At 40.6% G+C, this 13,689-nt stretch overlaps 1 protein-coding gene across 2 annotated transcripts in view; it reads right to left on the bottom strand.

Moving 5' to 3' along the window:
- TPRG1 (tumor protein p63 regulated 1) overlaps window positions 1-13,689 on the bottom strand; it is a 155,703-nt gene that overhangs the window by 76,381 nt on the left and 65,633 nt on the right. Inside the window, exons 4-5 of one of the 2 annotated variants that reach the window (XM_066241636.1) lie at window positions 4,613-4,789; window positions 3,566-4,048 (exon numbers count right to left, since the gene is read on the bottom strand). In XM_066241636.1, coding sequence (XP_066097733.1) covers window positions 3,865-4,048; window positions 4,613-4,789 — 361 coding nt within the window. In that variant the 3' untranslated portion in view covers window positions 3,566-3,864. Of the gene's footprint in view, window positions 1-3,565; window positions 4,049-4,612; window positions 4,790-13,689 lie in introns of those variants that run through there. The other variant, XM_066241635.1, reaches the window with a different exon arrangement.

The raw sequence follows: 13,689 nt of genomic DNA on the forward strand, positions 1-13,689 counted from the left end.
GGTTTTATGAGGCCAGTGTAATCCAAATACAAAACCCTGACAAAGACATTACAGAAGAATGAAAATCATAGACTAAAATCGCTCATAAGCAGACACACAAAAGTCCTTAACGAAATATTAGCAAACTGACTCCATAAATGTACAAAAAAAATAATATACCATGACTAAATTTGTTTATCTTAGGAATGCATGGTTGATTTAATATTTGAAAATCCTAATAAAAATAGGATTAAAAAAAATTAGTCAAGCTGCTTGAAAAGTAAATATGCATAAATAAAAATTCCTTTGAAAAAGAAAAGAGGGGAGTAACTCTAACAAATATTAAAGCATAAACAGAGGTTACAATAATTAAAGTCATATTGTACTTTAATAAACAGATAAATGGAGTAAAATTAAGAATACAGAAGGACACACAGGCACACATGGTAAAGTATATATGATGAAAGGAAAAAGATGAAGTATTCAATAAGTGATGTTGATATAACTAGCCTGCCATCTAGGTAAAAAATAAACCTGAGGCCCTGGCCCATTGGCTCAGCGGTAGAGCATCGGCCTGGCGTGCGGGGAACCCGGGTTCGATTCCCGGCCAGGGCACACAGGAGAAGCGCCCGTGTGCTTCTCCACCCCCCCTCCTTCCTCTCTGTCTCTCTCTTCCCCTCCCGCAGCCAAGGCTCCATTGGAGCAAAGTTGGCCCGGGCGCTGGGGATGGCTCCTTGGCCTCTGCCCCAGGCGCTAGAGTGGCTCTGGTCGCGGCAGAGCGACACCCCGGAAGGGCAGAGCTATCGCCCCCTGGTGGGCAGAGCGTCGCCCCTGGTGGGCGTGCCAGGTGGATCCCGGTCGGGCGCATGCGGGAGTCTGTCTGACTGTCTCTCCCTGTTTCCAGCTTCAGAAAAATACAAAAAAAAAAAAAAAAAAGAAATAAACCTGACTGCATACGTTTTTCCTTGCTTAAGACAAATTCTAGATGAAAAACTAAATTTTACTGTTTTAAAAAATGATAAAAACACTAAGAGAAAAATTGGAAATACATTTATGTATTTACAATTTCAGTATAGTTTTTCTCAAGAAGAAATATACTTAGACGCCTCAAAAAATTAATACAGCCTGACCAGGCAGTGTCACAGCAATAGAGCATTGGCCTGGGACGCATTAGCTTGGGATGCATTGGCCTGGGACACTGAGGACCCAGGTTCAAAACCCCAAGGTTGCCTGCTTAAGCACAGGTTCATCCGGCTTGAGCACAGGCTCACCAGCATGGGTGTGGGATCATAAACATGACCCTATGGTTGCTGGCTTGAGCCCAAAGGTCACTGGCTTAAAACCCAAGGTTGCCGGCTTGAGCAAAGAGTCACTGGTTCAGCTGGAGCCTCCCAGTCAAGGCACATATGAGAAAGCACTCAATAAACAGCTAAGGTGTCACAACTATGAGTTGATGCTTCTCTCTCTCTCCCTTCCTGTCTATTTCTCTTTCTCTCTCTCTCTCCTTTAAAAAAAAAAGACTAATACATTTGCCAACCTAACATTCAAAGACAGTAAAAAAAAATAGCATTATAAAGTTAAAAGAATTATGACAAAGTAAAAAATAATATATTTGTGGCAGAGAGGGGATCATGTTCTGTGATATATAAAGAGCTCTTACAAATAAGTAATAAAAAATTTAATATCCCAATAGAAATATATATTGGCTATGATCATAAATAGATAGTTCACAGAAAATAAATAAAATGGCTTTATAAGATAAGAAAAACAGCCTCAACTTCCTTCAATTCTAGTGATGGGATATAAACAAAAGTAAGATATTTTTCTTTATCACACTGACAAAGAAAAAGAGTTCATAATATGGAATCTTGGTAAAAATGTGTAAAACAGGATCTTTGTACTCCATGGGAGCATAATTTGGAGTCACCTATTTAGAAGGCAATGTGGCAATAACTCTCAATAAAAATTCCTGACTTTTGACCTCATAATTCTAGTTACAAAAATTTATGTTACAGACATATTTGCACATATATGCAAAGTCCTGTAGACAAGGATATTTATAGTGACGTTTTTTATATTAAAAAGGTAAAAATAAATACCCATTAATAAGGAGCTAAATACATTGGGCTTAAAATAAAATATTCTGCAGTATTAAAAAGAGTGAAGTTGCCCTGGCTGGTTGGCTCAGTGGTAGAGCGTCGGCCTGGCGTGCAGGAGTCCCAGGTTCGATTCCCGGCCAGGGCACAAAGGAGAAGCACCCATCTGCTTCTCCACCCCTCTCCCTCTCCTTCCTCTCTGTCTCTCTCTTCCCCTCCCGCAGCCAAGGCTCCATTGGAGCAAAGTTGGCCCAGGTGCTGAGGATGGCTCTGTGGCCTCTGCCTCAGGCGCTAGAATGGCTCTGGTTGCAACAGAGCCATGCCCTGGATGGGCAGAGCATCGCCCCCTGTTGGGCATGCCAAGTGGATCCCGGTCGGGCGCATGCGGGAGTCTGTCTGACTGCCTCCCTGTTTCCAACTTCAGAAAAATACAAAAAAAAAAAAAAAAGAGTGAAGTTGATCTATATGTGATTATATAAGAGTTCGCAAGATATATCATTGAGTAAAACTGCTTGAGACAGGGCAGTTTATGAAGTGTACACACTGGATAAAATAATTTTGATAATTTGCATGTATAGATATATATTGTGCTTACAAATGTGTACAAATACACATATGGTATATCCATAAAAGACATTTTTATACATTTATAGACTATTCCTTCACAAAACACATGAAACTGCTATCACTTATGGAGAAAATCCTAGAGAACTGATAAATCTGAAGTAGTAGAAATATTTCTTTTTTTTTTTTTTTTTTGACAGAGACAGAGAGAGGGACAGATAAAAACAGACAGACAAGAAGGGAGAGAGATGAGAAGCATCAACTCATAGTTGTAACACCTTAGTTGTTCATTGATTGCTCTTTCATATGTGCCCTGACCAGGAGCTACAGCAGAGCAAGTGACCCCTTGCTCAAGCCAGTGACCTTGGGCTCAAGCTGGGAAGCCTTGCTCAAACCAGATGAGCCCGTGCTCAAGCTGGCGACCTTGAGGTTTCAAATATGAGTCCTCTGTATCTTAGTCCAATGCTCTATCCACTGTGCAACCCCCTAGTCAGACTGAGAAATATTTCTTGAAAAAACAGAAACATTCTCTGTGATGTTTAAATATATCCTTACAGTGTGCATATATTATTGGAAAATCTCACCAGTTCAAAAAGTTAGTGAACTAAATCAATTAATCATTTCTTGCATCTATGAAAAGAGTAACTAAAAAATAGGTCTTTGATATAGTATGCTTTTCATAAGAAAAAAAAATCACTTAATCAAGCTCTGCTTTTTCACAATTTTAGAAAGATTTTTAAGTTTGTCTTATTTATGAGGCAGACCAATAACCAGGTGCTTAAATAAAAATAAAAATAAAAAAGGTACTTCATCTTCAAGAATCCCACAGTTTAATGGGAAGAGCTCACATGCAGAGACCAGAAGAAAATTCTTTTTATGGCTTAGATCTAAAATGTTAGGTCTAAATAGCTCTTCCTGAGATCATAACAAAAAATTACATAGGTCTACATCTGTAATCTCACCAGTTCTCTTGGTAACTATCAACAACTCTGAGACAATTGATGTCCTTACCACTAAGCATCCCCGAAAAATACAAAGAAACTTCTTTTAAGAAGAGTTATTATGGTCCTGGCCCATTGGGTCAGCAGTAGAGTGTTGGCCCGGCATGTGGTAATCTTGGGTTCAATTCCTGGTCAGGGTGCACAGGGGAAGAGCCCATCTGCTTCTCCATTTTTCCTTCTCTTCTTCCTCTCTATCTCTCTCTTCCTTTCCTACAGCCAAGGCTTCATGGAAGCAGAGTTGGCCTGGGTGCTGAGGACGGCTCCATGGCCTCTGCCTCAGGTGCTAGAATGGCTCCGGTTGCAATGGAGCAATGCCCCAGATGGGCAGAGCATTGCTCCCTGGTGGGCATGCCAGGTGGATCTTGGTCAGACACATGCAGGAGTCTGTCTGCCGCTCCCTGCTTCTTACTTTGGAAAATAAATAAATAAATAAATAAATAAATAAATAAATAAATAAATAAGCTATTAGCCCTCATGGAATCTAGTCATTGAGCTTTACAGAATAATTTTAATTCCCAAAGACATTATACCTTTTTCCACGCCCATTACTTTGATTGTACTGTTCCTTCTGCTTGGAATGTTCTTGAACTTCCATTTTCCTTCTTTGACTAACTCCTACCCAATGTCAAATATTGGCTTGGGGAGCAAAGCTCCAGGAATGCCTTGCTGTGTCTCTGTCGAACAAATTGATTGAGAGCCTTTTCTACCATGCTCCCACAACTCTTTGCACCTTACATTTAACTCTTTACTTGTCAGGTTTCCAAAATAAAGTAAAAATGTACTTAAAATTTTATTCCTGTCTGACATAAAATAGGAACTTTATGATGGTTTGATGAATGCTACTGTAGAGCTTCACTGTTCTTCCCTGGGTTCTCACAGCTTACAGAACTAAACTGAATTTTGTCATTGTTTTCCCTAAATGTCCTGACCCCTTACTGCACCACTTTCCCAAGCTTAAGACATCATACTCACTTGTCCAGGGAAATCCCAGGGAAGGCAAACTTGCCCAGGCAGATGCGATAGATAGCACTCAGGGGAATTTGCTGTAACTGCACACAGCTGAGCATGATGAAGTCATATTTGCAGATCAGGAGAGTCTTTTCAGTGACCAGCAAGATCTTCTCCTTCTCATTGTTCCAGTGATCTATTCTGTAAGAATCATCACAGGGAAGTATGGTTGATGGCATAATCTTTCCAAGTTAAAGATAATGAATGGCATTCACTAAACCATCTTTAGTATCACAGAAGGTGGTGAGGTATGATCATTCAGTAAAAATGGGCGTTGAGGAATACCATCTCCTCTCCCTCACAGTCTGGCTCCACGACCAAGGTAGGAGGAAAGGTGGAAGATCACAGGGAAATGTTCTATGGCCACAGAGTTCAGAGATGATTATGGATGATGGGATTCATTAGGGGAAGAGCAATTCTATAACATGTTGGCAGTCAAGTAATTCATGCTCCTCCATATCTTCCCAGTTTTCTAAGTCTTCATAAAGCACATCTTCCTTCAAGGGCACCAAAATCATCTCTTTGTTCTAGCACAATCTGCACCACAAATTTTACTCACTAGGCACTAGTAGTTCATGATAATCTCCAAAGATCATATTGCTGCCTGGAGGTAAAATGGGGACTTGAATATAGGTCCACTGATTCCTCAAGCCATCACTCTTTTAAGCTCATCAATCCTACCATATCATGTGGTAGAAATGTGGTGAAACAAATGAATTGGGATCCTTATGAGCCAAGGACAAACTAGGTACTAGATAAGTGTTTATTGATTTAATTTGCTTCAGCTTTGACAGCTTTTCAGGGTATGAATGAAAATTCTGAGTGTTAAAAATCTCTCCAACAGAGAGAATAAGAAAGAATCAAAACAAAGGCTCTGGTTAGAAGGAGGTAAGCATGCCTGATAATTTCTCTCACCCACAGCACTTTTGCTGTTTGCTATCGCCTTTAGTATGCAGCACTTCATGACTTTTATTAGAATTGTTTTTAGTGCATGTTTTGTCTTCCCTAAGAGAATAAAAAGGGTGATTTGTGATTGGTTTATATCTGAATTCTCACTGTACAGAATTAATCTAACATAGAGATAGTATGCACATCCCACTCCCATCCACGCACAGTAACCACAGTGCTATTCTTTTTTCCTTTTTTTTTTTTTTTTTTTTTGTATTTTTCCAAAGTTAGAAGCAGGGAGGCAGTCAGACAGACTCCCACATGCGCCCATCAGGATCCACCCACCATGCCCACCAGGGGGCGATGCTCTGCCCATCTGGGGCATTGCTCCGTTGTGGCCAGAGCCACTTTAGCACTTGAGGCAGAAGCCATGGAGCCATCCTCAGCACCTGGGCCAACCTTGCTCCAATGGAGCCTTGGCTGTGGGAGGGGAAGAGAGAGACAGAGAAGAAGGAGAAGGGGAGGGGTGGAGAAACAGATGGGCGCTTCTCCTGTGTGCCCTGGCCAGGCATCAAACCTGGAACTTCCACATACGGGGCCAATGTTCCACTGCTGAACCAACTGGCCAGGGCCCACAGTGCTAGTCTTAAAATACAAAAGAAATAATATCATTTCTGTTTACCTTATTAAATAGCCTCTTTTTGATCTTAGGATCAAATCCAAGTTTTCTTAACTGGATGGCAGGCCCCTGAATGCTCTGGCCTCTGCCAAGCATCATCTCACAGCAGACTAAAAGAACCTGTTGTTCAAGTCAAATGTCTCATTCAAAGATGCTTTGCTAAACATTTATATAAACTTGACCCCCTAATACACTCTCTCAGAACATCCTGATCTTTTTTTATAATATTTATCATTGTTTGTATAAAGGAATTATAGGTAAAATGTTTACTAATAAATACCACATAGACCCTGACAAATCAGAATGGACCCAAGGGTACAGAAGGTGGAGCGATGCCAGTGGGACAGGCTGAATATCATCCGTGTGTGTGTGTGTGTGTGCGCGCGCGCGCGCGCGTGTTTTCTCCATGAGATCAGAGACTATGCTGTCAGGCTACTCACTCTACACATTTCCTATCAGATAGCCTGCCCTAAATACATATCTGTGGAGTAAATAAATGAGTGCCTCTCATAACCATTCTGGAGACCTTTGGGCTGAGTGAGGGCAAGAGTGGAAACTTTTGGTTCTATCACTTAGGAACTCTGTAAAGTCAGACTTTTAACCTATCTTTGGCTCATGCCCTTTATTTGTGAAATGGAGACTAGGCTAGAATTCATCTCATTAGTTTGGGGAGAGGACTAAGGGATCTGAGTTAAATTGATGGGAGGAGGAATGGGAGGAGACATGAAGGAAAGGAAAAAGGAGAAGGAGTGGCCCTGGCCAGTTGGCTCAGTGGTAGAGCATCGGCCAGGCGTGCAGGAGTCCCGGGTTTGATTCCTGGCCAGGGCACACAGGAGAAACGCCCATCTGCTTCTCCCCCCCTCCCCCCCTCCTTCCTCTCTGTCTCTCTCTTCCCCTCCCACAGCCTTTGCTCCATTGGAGCAAAGTTGGCCTGGGCACTGAGGATGGCTCTATGGCTTCTGCCTCAGGTGCTAGAGTGGCTCTGGTTGCAACAGAGAAACACCCTAGATGGGCAGAGCATCGCCCCCTGGTGGGCATGCCAGGTGGATCCTGGTCAGGTGTATGTAGGAGTCTGTCTGACTGCCTCCCCGTTTCCAACTTCAGGAAAAAAAAGGAGAAGGAGAAAGAAAGAAAAAAGCAGAAGAAGGAAAATAAGAAGGATGGGATCATTGATGGAGGTCATATCATATGCCAGCTCTTATGGATATGTAAATATTAATTCTACATCTCCCCACTACTCTTTCATGAAAGTCATATCTAAAGTCAATTAGAACATGCTAGTAGATTTAGTAGTGTAGAATCTGAGAGATCTGGTTTAATCCTTGGTTCAAAGGTTTCTGTCTACTCCAGGGGTCAGGAACCTATGACTTGCAAGCCAGATGTGGCTCTTTTGATGGCTGCATCTGGCTGGCAGACAAATCTTTAATAAAAAAATAATAACATTAAAAATATAAAACATTCTTATGTATTACAACCCATTCATTTCCTACCGCTCATGTTCATGGTTGCGGGTGGCTGGAGCCAATCACAGCTGTCCTCTAGGACAACACCAAATTTTTATTGGATAATGCGTAACGTACATGGGTCGTTGTATGGCTCTCACGGAATTACATTTTAAAATATGTGGCATTCATGGCTCTCTCAGCCAAACAGTTTCCCGACCCCTGGTCTACTCCAACAACACTGCAATACTCAGTCCTGATTTCACCAAGCGAAGGAGAGAATGCCTAATGATCTACTTAACACTCACAGTCTTAGTCAGAAAGAGAAGGGGACTCTGAAGTGTCTTATCAGATATCTACATAAATTTCTCTAAATAAATTGCATCTACTTAGCAGCAAGTTATAAGCTGCTGCCTAATAAACCAGACTTGTTTTTAGTCTAAAAAACCGCAGCTCTTGGTTGAATGGTTTTATTGAAAATGTCAGCACTCCATAATGAGATTTATTTTAAAAGGTAAAGGGTTTGGGAAAAAGAAAAACGACAGTTCTTTTTAGGAACACAGAGTGTTATGCTTTGACACAGACTCTGCATAATTTACATGTCAGAAAATTCTAAATTCAAGTAAACACGCAGGCTTATAAATAGTTTGGGGCCACCATCTCTAGCTCCTAGGTGGTGTACTTATTTATTTAGACTTCAATCACACCATTTTTCCCCGAATAACTCATGAAGAAAACATTGAATTTTATATTTCTAATATTAATATAATTGGAGTTTGGTTGGTGATAATATCCGGAACAAATATGAGCATAGGAATAACAATAATATATTGTGTTTGTACAGCCTGTGGATGTTTACACAGCCCTTGAATATCAATGTTCTCATTTAATTCTCACAACAGCCCTTTGAACTAGATGTTATTACCCTCATTTTAAAGGCAATGAAACTAAGGTCCAGAGGCCTTCAAAATGACTTGCCCAATGTTTTACACCTAGCAAGCAGTAGTGCAGGGATGACCTTAAATAGGTATTGAGATACCCAATCTAGCCATAGTGTTGGCTTTCTCCCCCATACCAAATAGAAGACCCTTCAGTATGATGTAAAAATGTGATAAATTTGGAAGGAGATGGTGTGATGCTGTGTATCTCTCTTAGAATTGTTCTCTCTCAGAAACCTCTCCCCAGGACAACACTCTGACTGTCCCTCCCAAACCTTGTCCAATGTTTCCTGTCTTGGGGAAGAACCTGCCTTCTATTCAATCGTGCAAGTGAGGGACGTAGGAGTCACTCTGGTTTCATCCTGTTTCCTCACTTCACATGCCAAGTCATAGACATCTTACTCCAAAAATATCTCTCAAAACCATGCACTTCTCTCCTTCTCTACCTTCACCATTCCAATCCTGCTTTCCTTCATCTCCTGCCTGGACTATTGCCCTCACCCTTTGTCTAGGCTTGGGCTATTTAGACCCAGTTTACATACATCTGCTCTTGTTCCCTTCCAACCTCTTCACCATACTGCAATGAGGTGGATCTTTTGAAAAACCAAATCTGGTCTTCACCTCCCCACTCTGGCTTCAACACTTCAACAGATATGCACACACACTTCAACTGTTCCACAGCATTCTTATGAAAAAATGACAAACATTCTTCCCCTGGTCTAAGAGGCTCTGCAGGGTCAGGCCCCACCTGCTTTGACAACCTCAGTACAGACCAAGCCTCTTCACTCCTTTCTCCTTGATTTTCTTTCAGTTTCTTGTATTCACCACACCCACTCCTACTCAAGAGCCTCTGAACAGGCTGATAGCTCTGGTAGCATTGATTTTTTCTAATCTTCTTTACCTAGTTAATGCCTACAGTGCTGAGCTCGGTTATCACTTGGGCAAATGTTTCCAGATCTCTGTGACTACTTCTCTTTTTCCTAACATATGCTGTCATAGCACCTTACAATTCTTCTTCATAGTACTTATCTTAGATCAAATTTTACATCATTTCTATGATTATCTAAGTAACATTCATCTCCTCTCCTACACTATAAACCTCACAAGACAGAGCCAGTTCTTAGCATCAAGCCCCAACGTTGCATATGTGTCCAAAAAGTATTTCTGAAAAGAATTAATAAGGAATAAATAATCCTTGTGCTCTGCAACCTATAAGCCTTGGCTCATATGGGAGTCCTATCCTCAGGTTGACACACTAAAATACTCCCCCATAAAATAGCACATTTTCAAGAAAGAATTAGTAACAATGGGAAATGTTCATTCCATTTTAGTGAGAAAGAACAAGATATAAAATGTTAACTTTGGTATACCTTCAAATACAACCACAAAATACATATATCAAAATTTCTGTGTGGTGAGATTTCAAGTGACTTTTTTTTCATGCTTTTATAAGTCAGCTTTATTTTTTTAAACAATGAACATATTCTACTTTTATGATAAAAAGATATTATTAAAAATTATACATATCACCATCCTTCAAGTTTTCAGCTTTAATGCTTGCTGTTTCATAAAGCCTCACCCTCACCTCCCCACCGCAAGTGGATGTCATCTTTCTTTTCCTTTAAATACACAAACCTTTACCAGCGCCTCAGCTATGGCACTAGTGACCATCCTGTCTGCATTATAGGGATTTCTGTGCTTGTCCTACCATTCTCCTACATTTGATGTAGAGACTGTGCCTGAGTCCTGCCTGGGTCCCCTCACAGTGTTCAGTACTAAAACAAAGAGAGAGCAGGGAGGTTCTCAGCAAGTGAGCAGAGAATGGAATAAAAAAACTAGAACCATAAGATTTATTTCTTCCGTTGTGAGAGCCAGTCTCTCCTGGCCGAGGAATTGTCACATCTCCTCTCCACACCAGTGTCCCTCTGCTCTAGAGTCATTTCCCTACTTGACAAAGAAGGGATCCCACTTCCCCAACATATGAGGGAAACTAGCAGCTCCTGTGAAATGTGCACTTTCCGGGGATGACAACAGTTTTACCAGCAGAGGGCAACAGCGAACTAACAATGACGGGAAGAACTTGACTGAGCAAGTTTCCAGAACTGACAGCCAATTACTCAAACCATCCCAGATGCCTTTTCAGAGGTCCTAGCCCGATGTTTAGCAGTACTTTCAGTTGCTCTTTTAAGGCTGTGTCAAATCAATTTGTGGCTTGGAAATTATTTTCTTCCAAAAAAGATTTTCCCCCCCAATATTATTCACACACACACATGCACACATACACACAACATGGTGCACACAAACACACACACCATTCAGCAAGACATCTTCCCCAACACTGAATAAAGTGACAACCTGATTGACAAATCAACCTTCTTTTGTGTGCCCCTCTGGCCTCTTAGCATAGCCCAGCCCCTGAAAAGGGAAGACAGTATCTCAGCTAGCCAGGAGTCAGCAACCCAAGAGAAAAACACTGAATCATTCATTCTGCACATATTCCCTGAGTACTCACTGGGTTCCAGACCCTGAAGAGAATCCAATTTGGGTTTTCTCTTAAAACACTAACAGATGAAAAATGCATGACTTTGAAGCAAAGCAATTTCTCTCCTCCTGAGTTAAGTGAAGACTTATAAAACCACATGCAATTCTTTCAATCATTTAGTTACTCTTTCCTAGACTTCTCCGATTTGTTTAAAATAGAATACCCTCCAACTAACAGTATTCTAATGGAAACCTGATGTCCATAAACCTTCCCTGTTCCCAGGTCCCCTGACTTGACTTCCCGTGATTAACTTTTTCTTCCTACTTCCCCGAACAGCCAAACGTGTACCAGATTCTGTGCTAGCTATCATGGATACTGAGAACATTCTGCTCTTAAGGGATACACGGTTCTCCAGGATGTAAGGAAGAGCTGATGTGGCATCGAAAGATGAGATGAGAGTTGATAATGATGACATAAGACTACAAACTCAGATCTCTGGGTTTCCAGTCTATTGCCCACAGGGCTGAGGCAAAGGAAGCCCAGGCACCTAACTGCCGACCTTGATGAAGGTGCTCCTCAACACTTCCTGTTTTGTGAACATCTCAGCTTTGGAAAAGCACAAGTTACAAAGTACAAATGATTCTTTGGACTCTATATCAAAAATAAGTCTCAGGATTATTTATTCATTCTTTCAACATTTCTTTATTACGTACCACTATCGGACAAACAGAATGTCCCATAAAACATAGATAGGCTAGATCTGGAAACATCCATTTATGTATCCATAAAGATATTTTATTTTTCCTGAGTAAAAAAAGTCTTATCATGAAATTCTGTACTGTTCCAGTTGATTGCAGAAAAAAATGACCAATTTTCCCCTCAGAAAACAAAAGGTTTAAATATCTATATTAAATACATATTATATATTAATAAGTATATTTGAAATTTATATATATTTGTACATGTATATACATACTGTATGTACCAGTATATGTGTGCCAGGTCTAAAACATGTGAAACCTACATGTACATATGAATAATTCTGCTGTACATTTCCCTTAAATTATAATAAGAAGTCTCCATTTATTGGAACTCGTCTCTGGATCAGGTACTATGGCAAATGGTATGTTCATGTTATCTCTTAATTCTCACCAAACAATCTTTATGGAGATAGGTGAGGAAACTAAGGCTAAAGGAGGTATTATAGACTAAACTTTTGCTCCCACCTCATTTATATATTAAAGCCCTAGCCCTTAATGTGATGGTACTAAGAGGTGAGGTCTTTGGGAGGTGACTAGGTTTAAGTGAGGGTACACTCCTATGATAGGATTAGTACCCTTATAAGAAGAAAAGGAGACACCAGGGTTTCCTCTCTTTAGGATGTAAGGACACAGTAAGAAGGCAAACTAGGAAAAAGTACCATCAAGAGCCAATTGTCGGCATCTAGATCTTAGACTTTTCAGCCCCAAGAACTGGGAGAAATAAGTATCTGTTGTTTAAGCTACCAAATCTATGGTATTTTGTTATAGCAGCATCTGATGACTGATATAGGATAGTCAGTTGTTCTTAGCAACATAACCAGGATTCATCCAAGGTAAATTTTACTTTAAACCCTTGAGTTTTTGCCTCACCAGGCAGTGGCATAGTGGATAGAGTGTCAAACTGAGACATGTAGGACCCAGGTTAGAAACCCCAAGTTGCCAGCTTGAGTGCTGGCTCATCTGAATTGAGCACAGGCTCGCCAGCTTGAGTGCGTGGTCGCTGACTTGAACATAGGATCATAAACATGACCCCATGGTCACTGGCTTGAGCAAGGGGTCACTTGCTGGGCTGTAGCCTCCTGGTCAAGGCACATATGAGAAAGCAATCAATGAACAACTAAGGTGCTACAACAAAGAATTGATGCTTCTCATCTCTCTCCCTTCCTGTCTGTCTGTCCCTATCTGTCCCTTTGTCTGTCTCTCTCTCTCTGTCACACACACACAACATACACACACACATACACACATACAAAACAAAACAAAAAAACAACAACCTTTAAATTTTCTACTTAACCAAACTGGTATCCATTAGGAAAATAATAAAATCTCTTCAATTAATGAATAAATATTAAAGATATTATATAGGTTCTCAGACTATAAAAGTTACTTATAATTTTCCCTGTCTTTAAGAAGCTAATATGGGAGGGGATAAGTAAATCAAGTATAATGGTATAGAATGATAAATAATAAACTGGAAATTTGCACACAGTGCTATGGAAGTCAGGATAAATGGCTAACATTTAATGCTTACTTTGTGTGAGTTTTTGCTGTAAGTGTATCATGTAGATTACTTCACTTATGCTCACAGCAGCACTGAGGAAGGCAGTGTCATTATCCCCATTTATAGGTAAGAAATGAAAGAATTTAAAGGTTAAATAATTTGCCCAAATTCATACAGTCAAATTCTGAAACTAGAATTCAAACTGAGGGAATCTTCCCCCGGAGTCCAGGCTTTTAATTAAACACTTTGCTCTACTGAACAGCATCTAAAAACACCTAGGAAGGCAGGCAAGGCTCTAGGTAAAATGTGTAGGCTTTGAAAGATGAGCAGAAGATAGCTGATGCAGAGGA

The sequence above is a fragment of the Saccopteryx bilineata genome, chromosome 8 (assembly GCF_036850765.1).
Source record: "Saccopteryx bilineata isolate mSacBil1 chromosome 8, mSacBil1_pri_phased_curated, whole genome shotgun sequence".
Lineage (NCBI taxonomy): Eukaryota > Metazoa > Chordata > Mammalia > Chiroptera > Emballonuridae > Saccopteryx > Saccopteryx bilineata.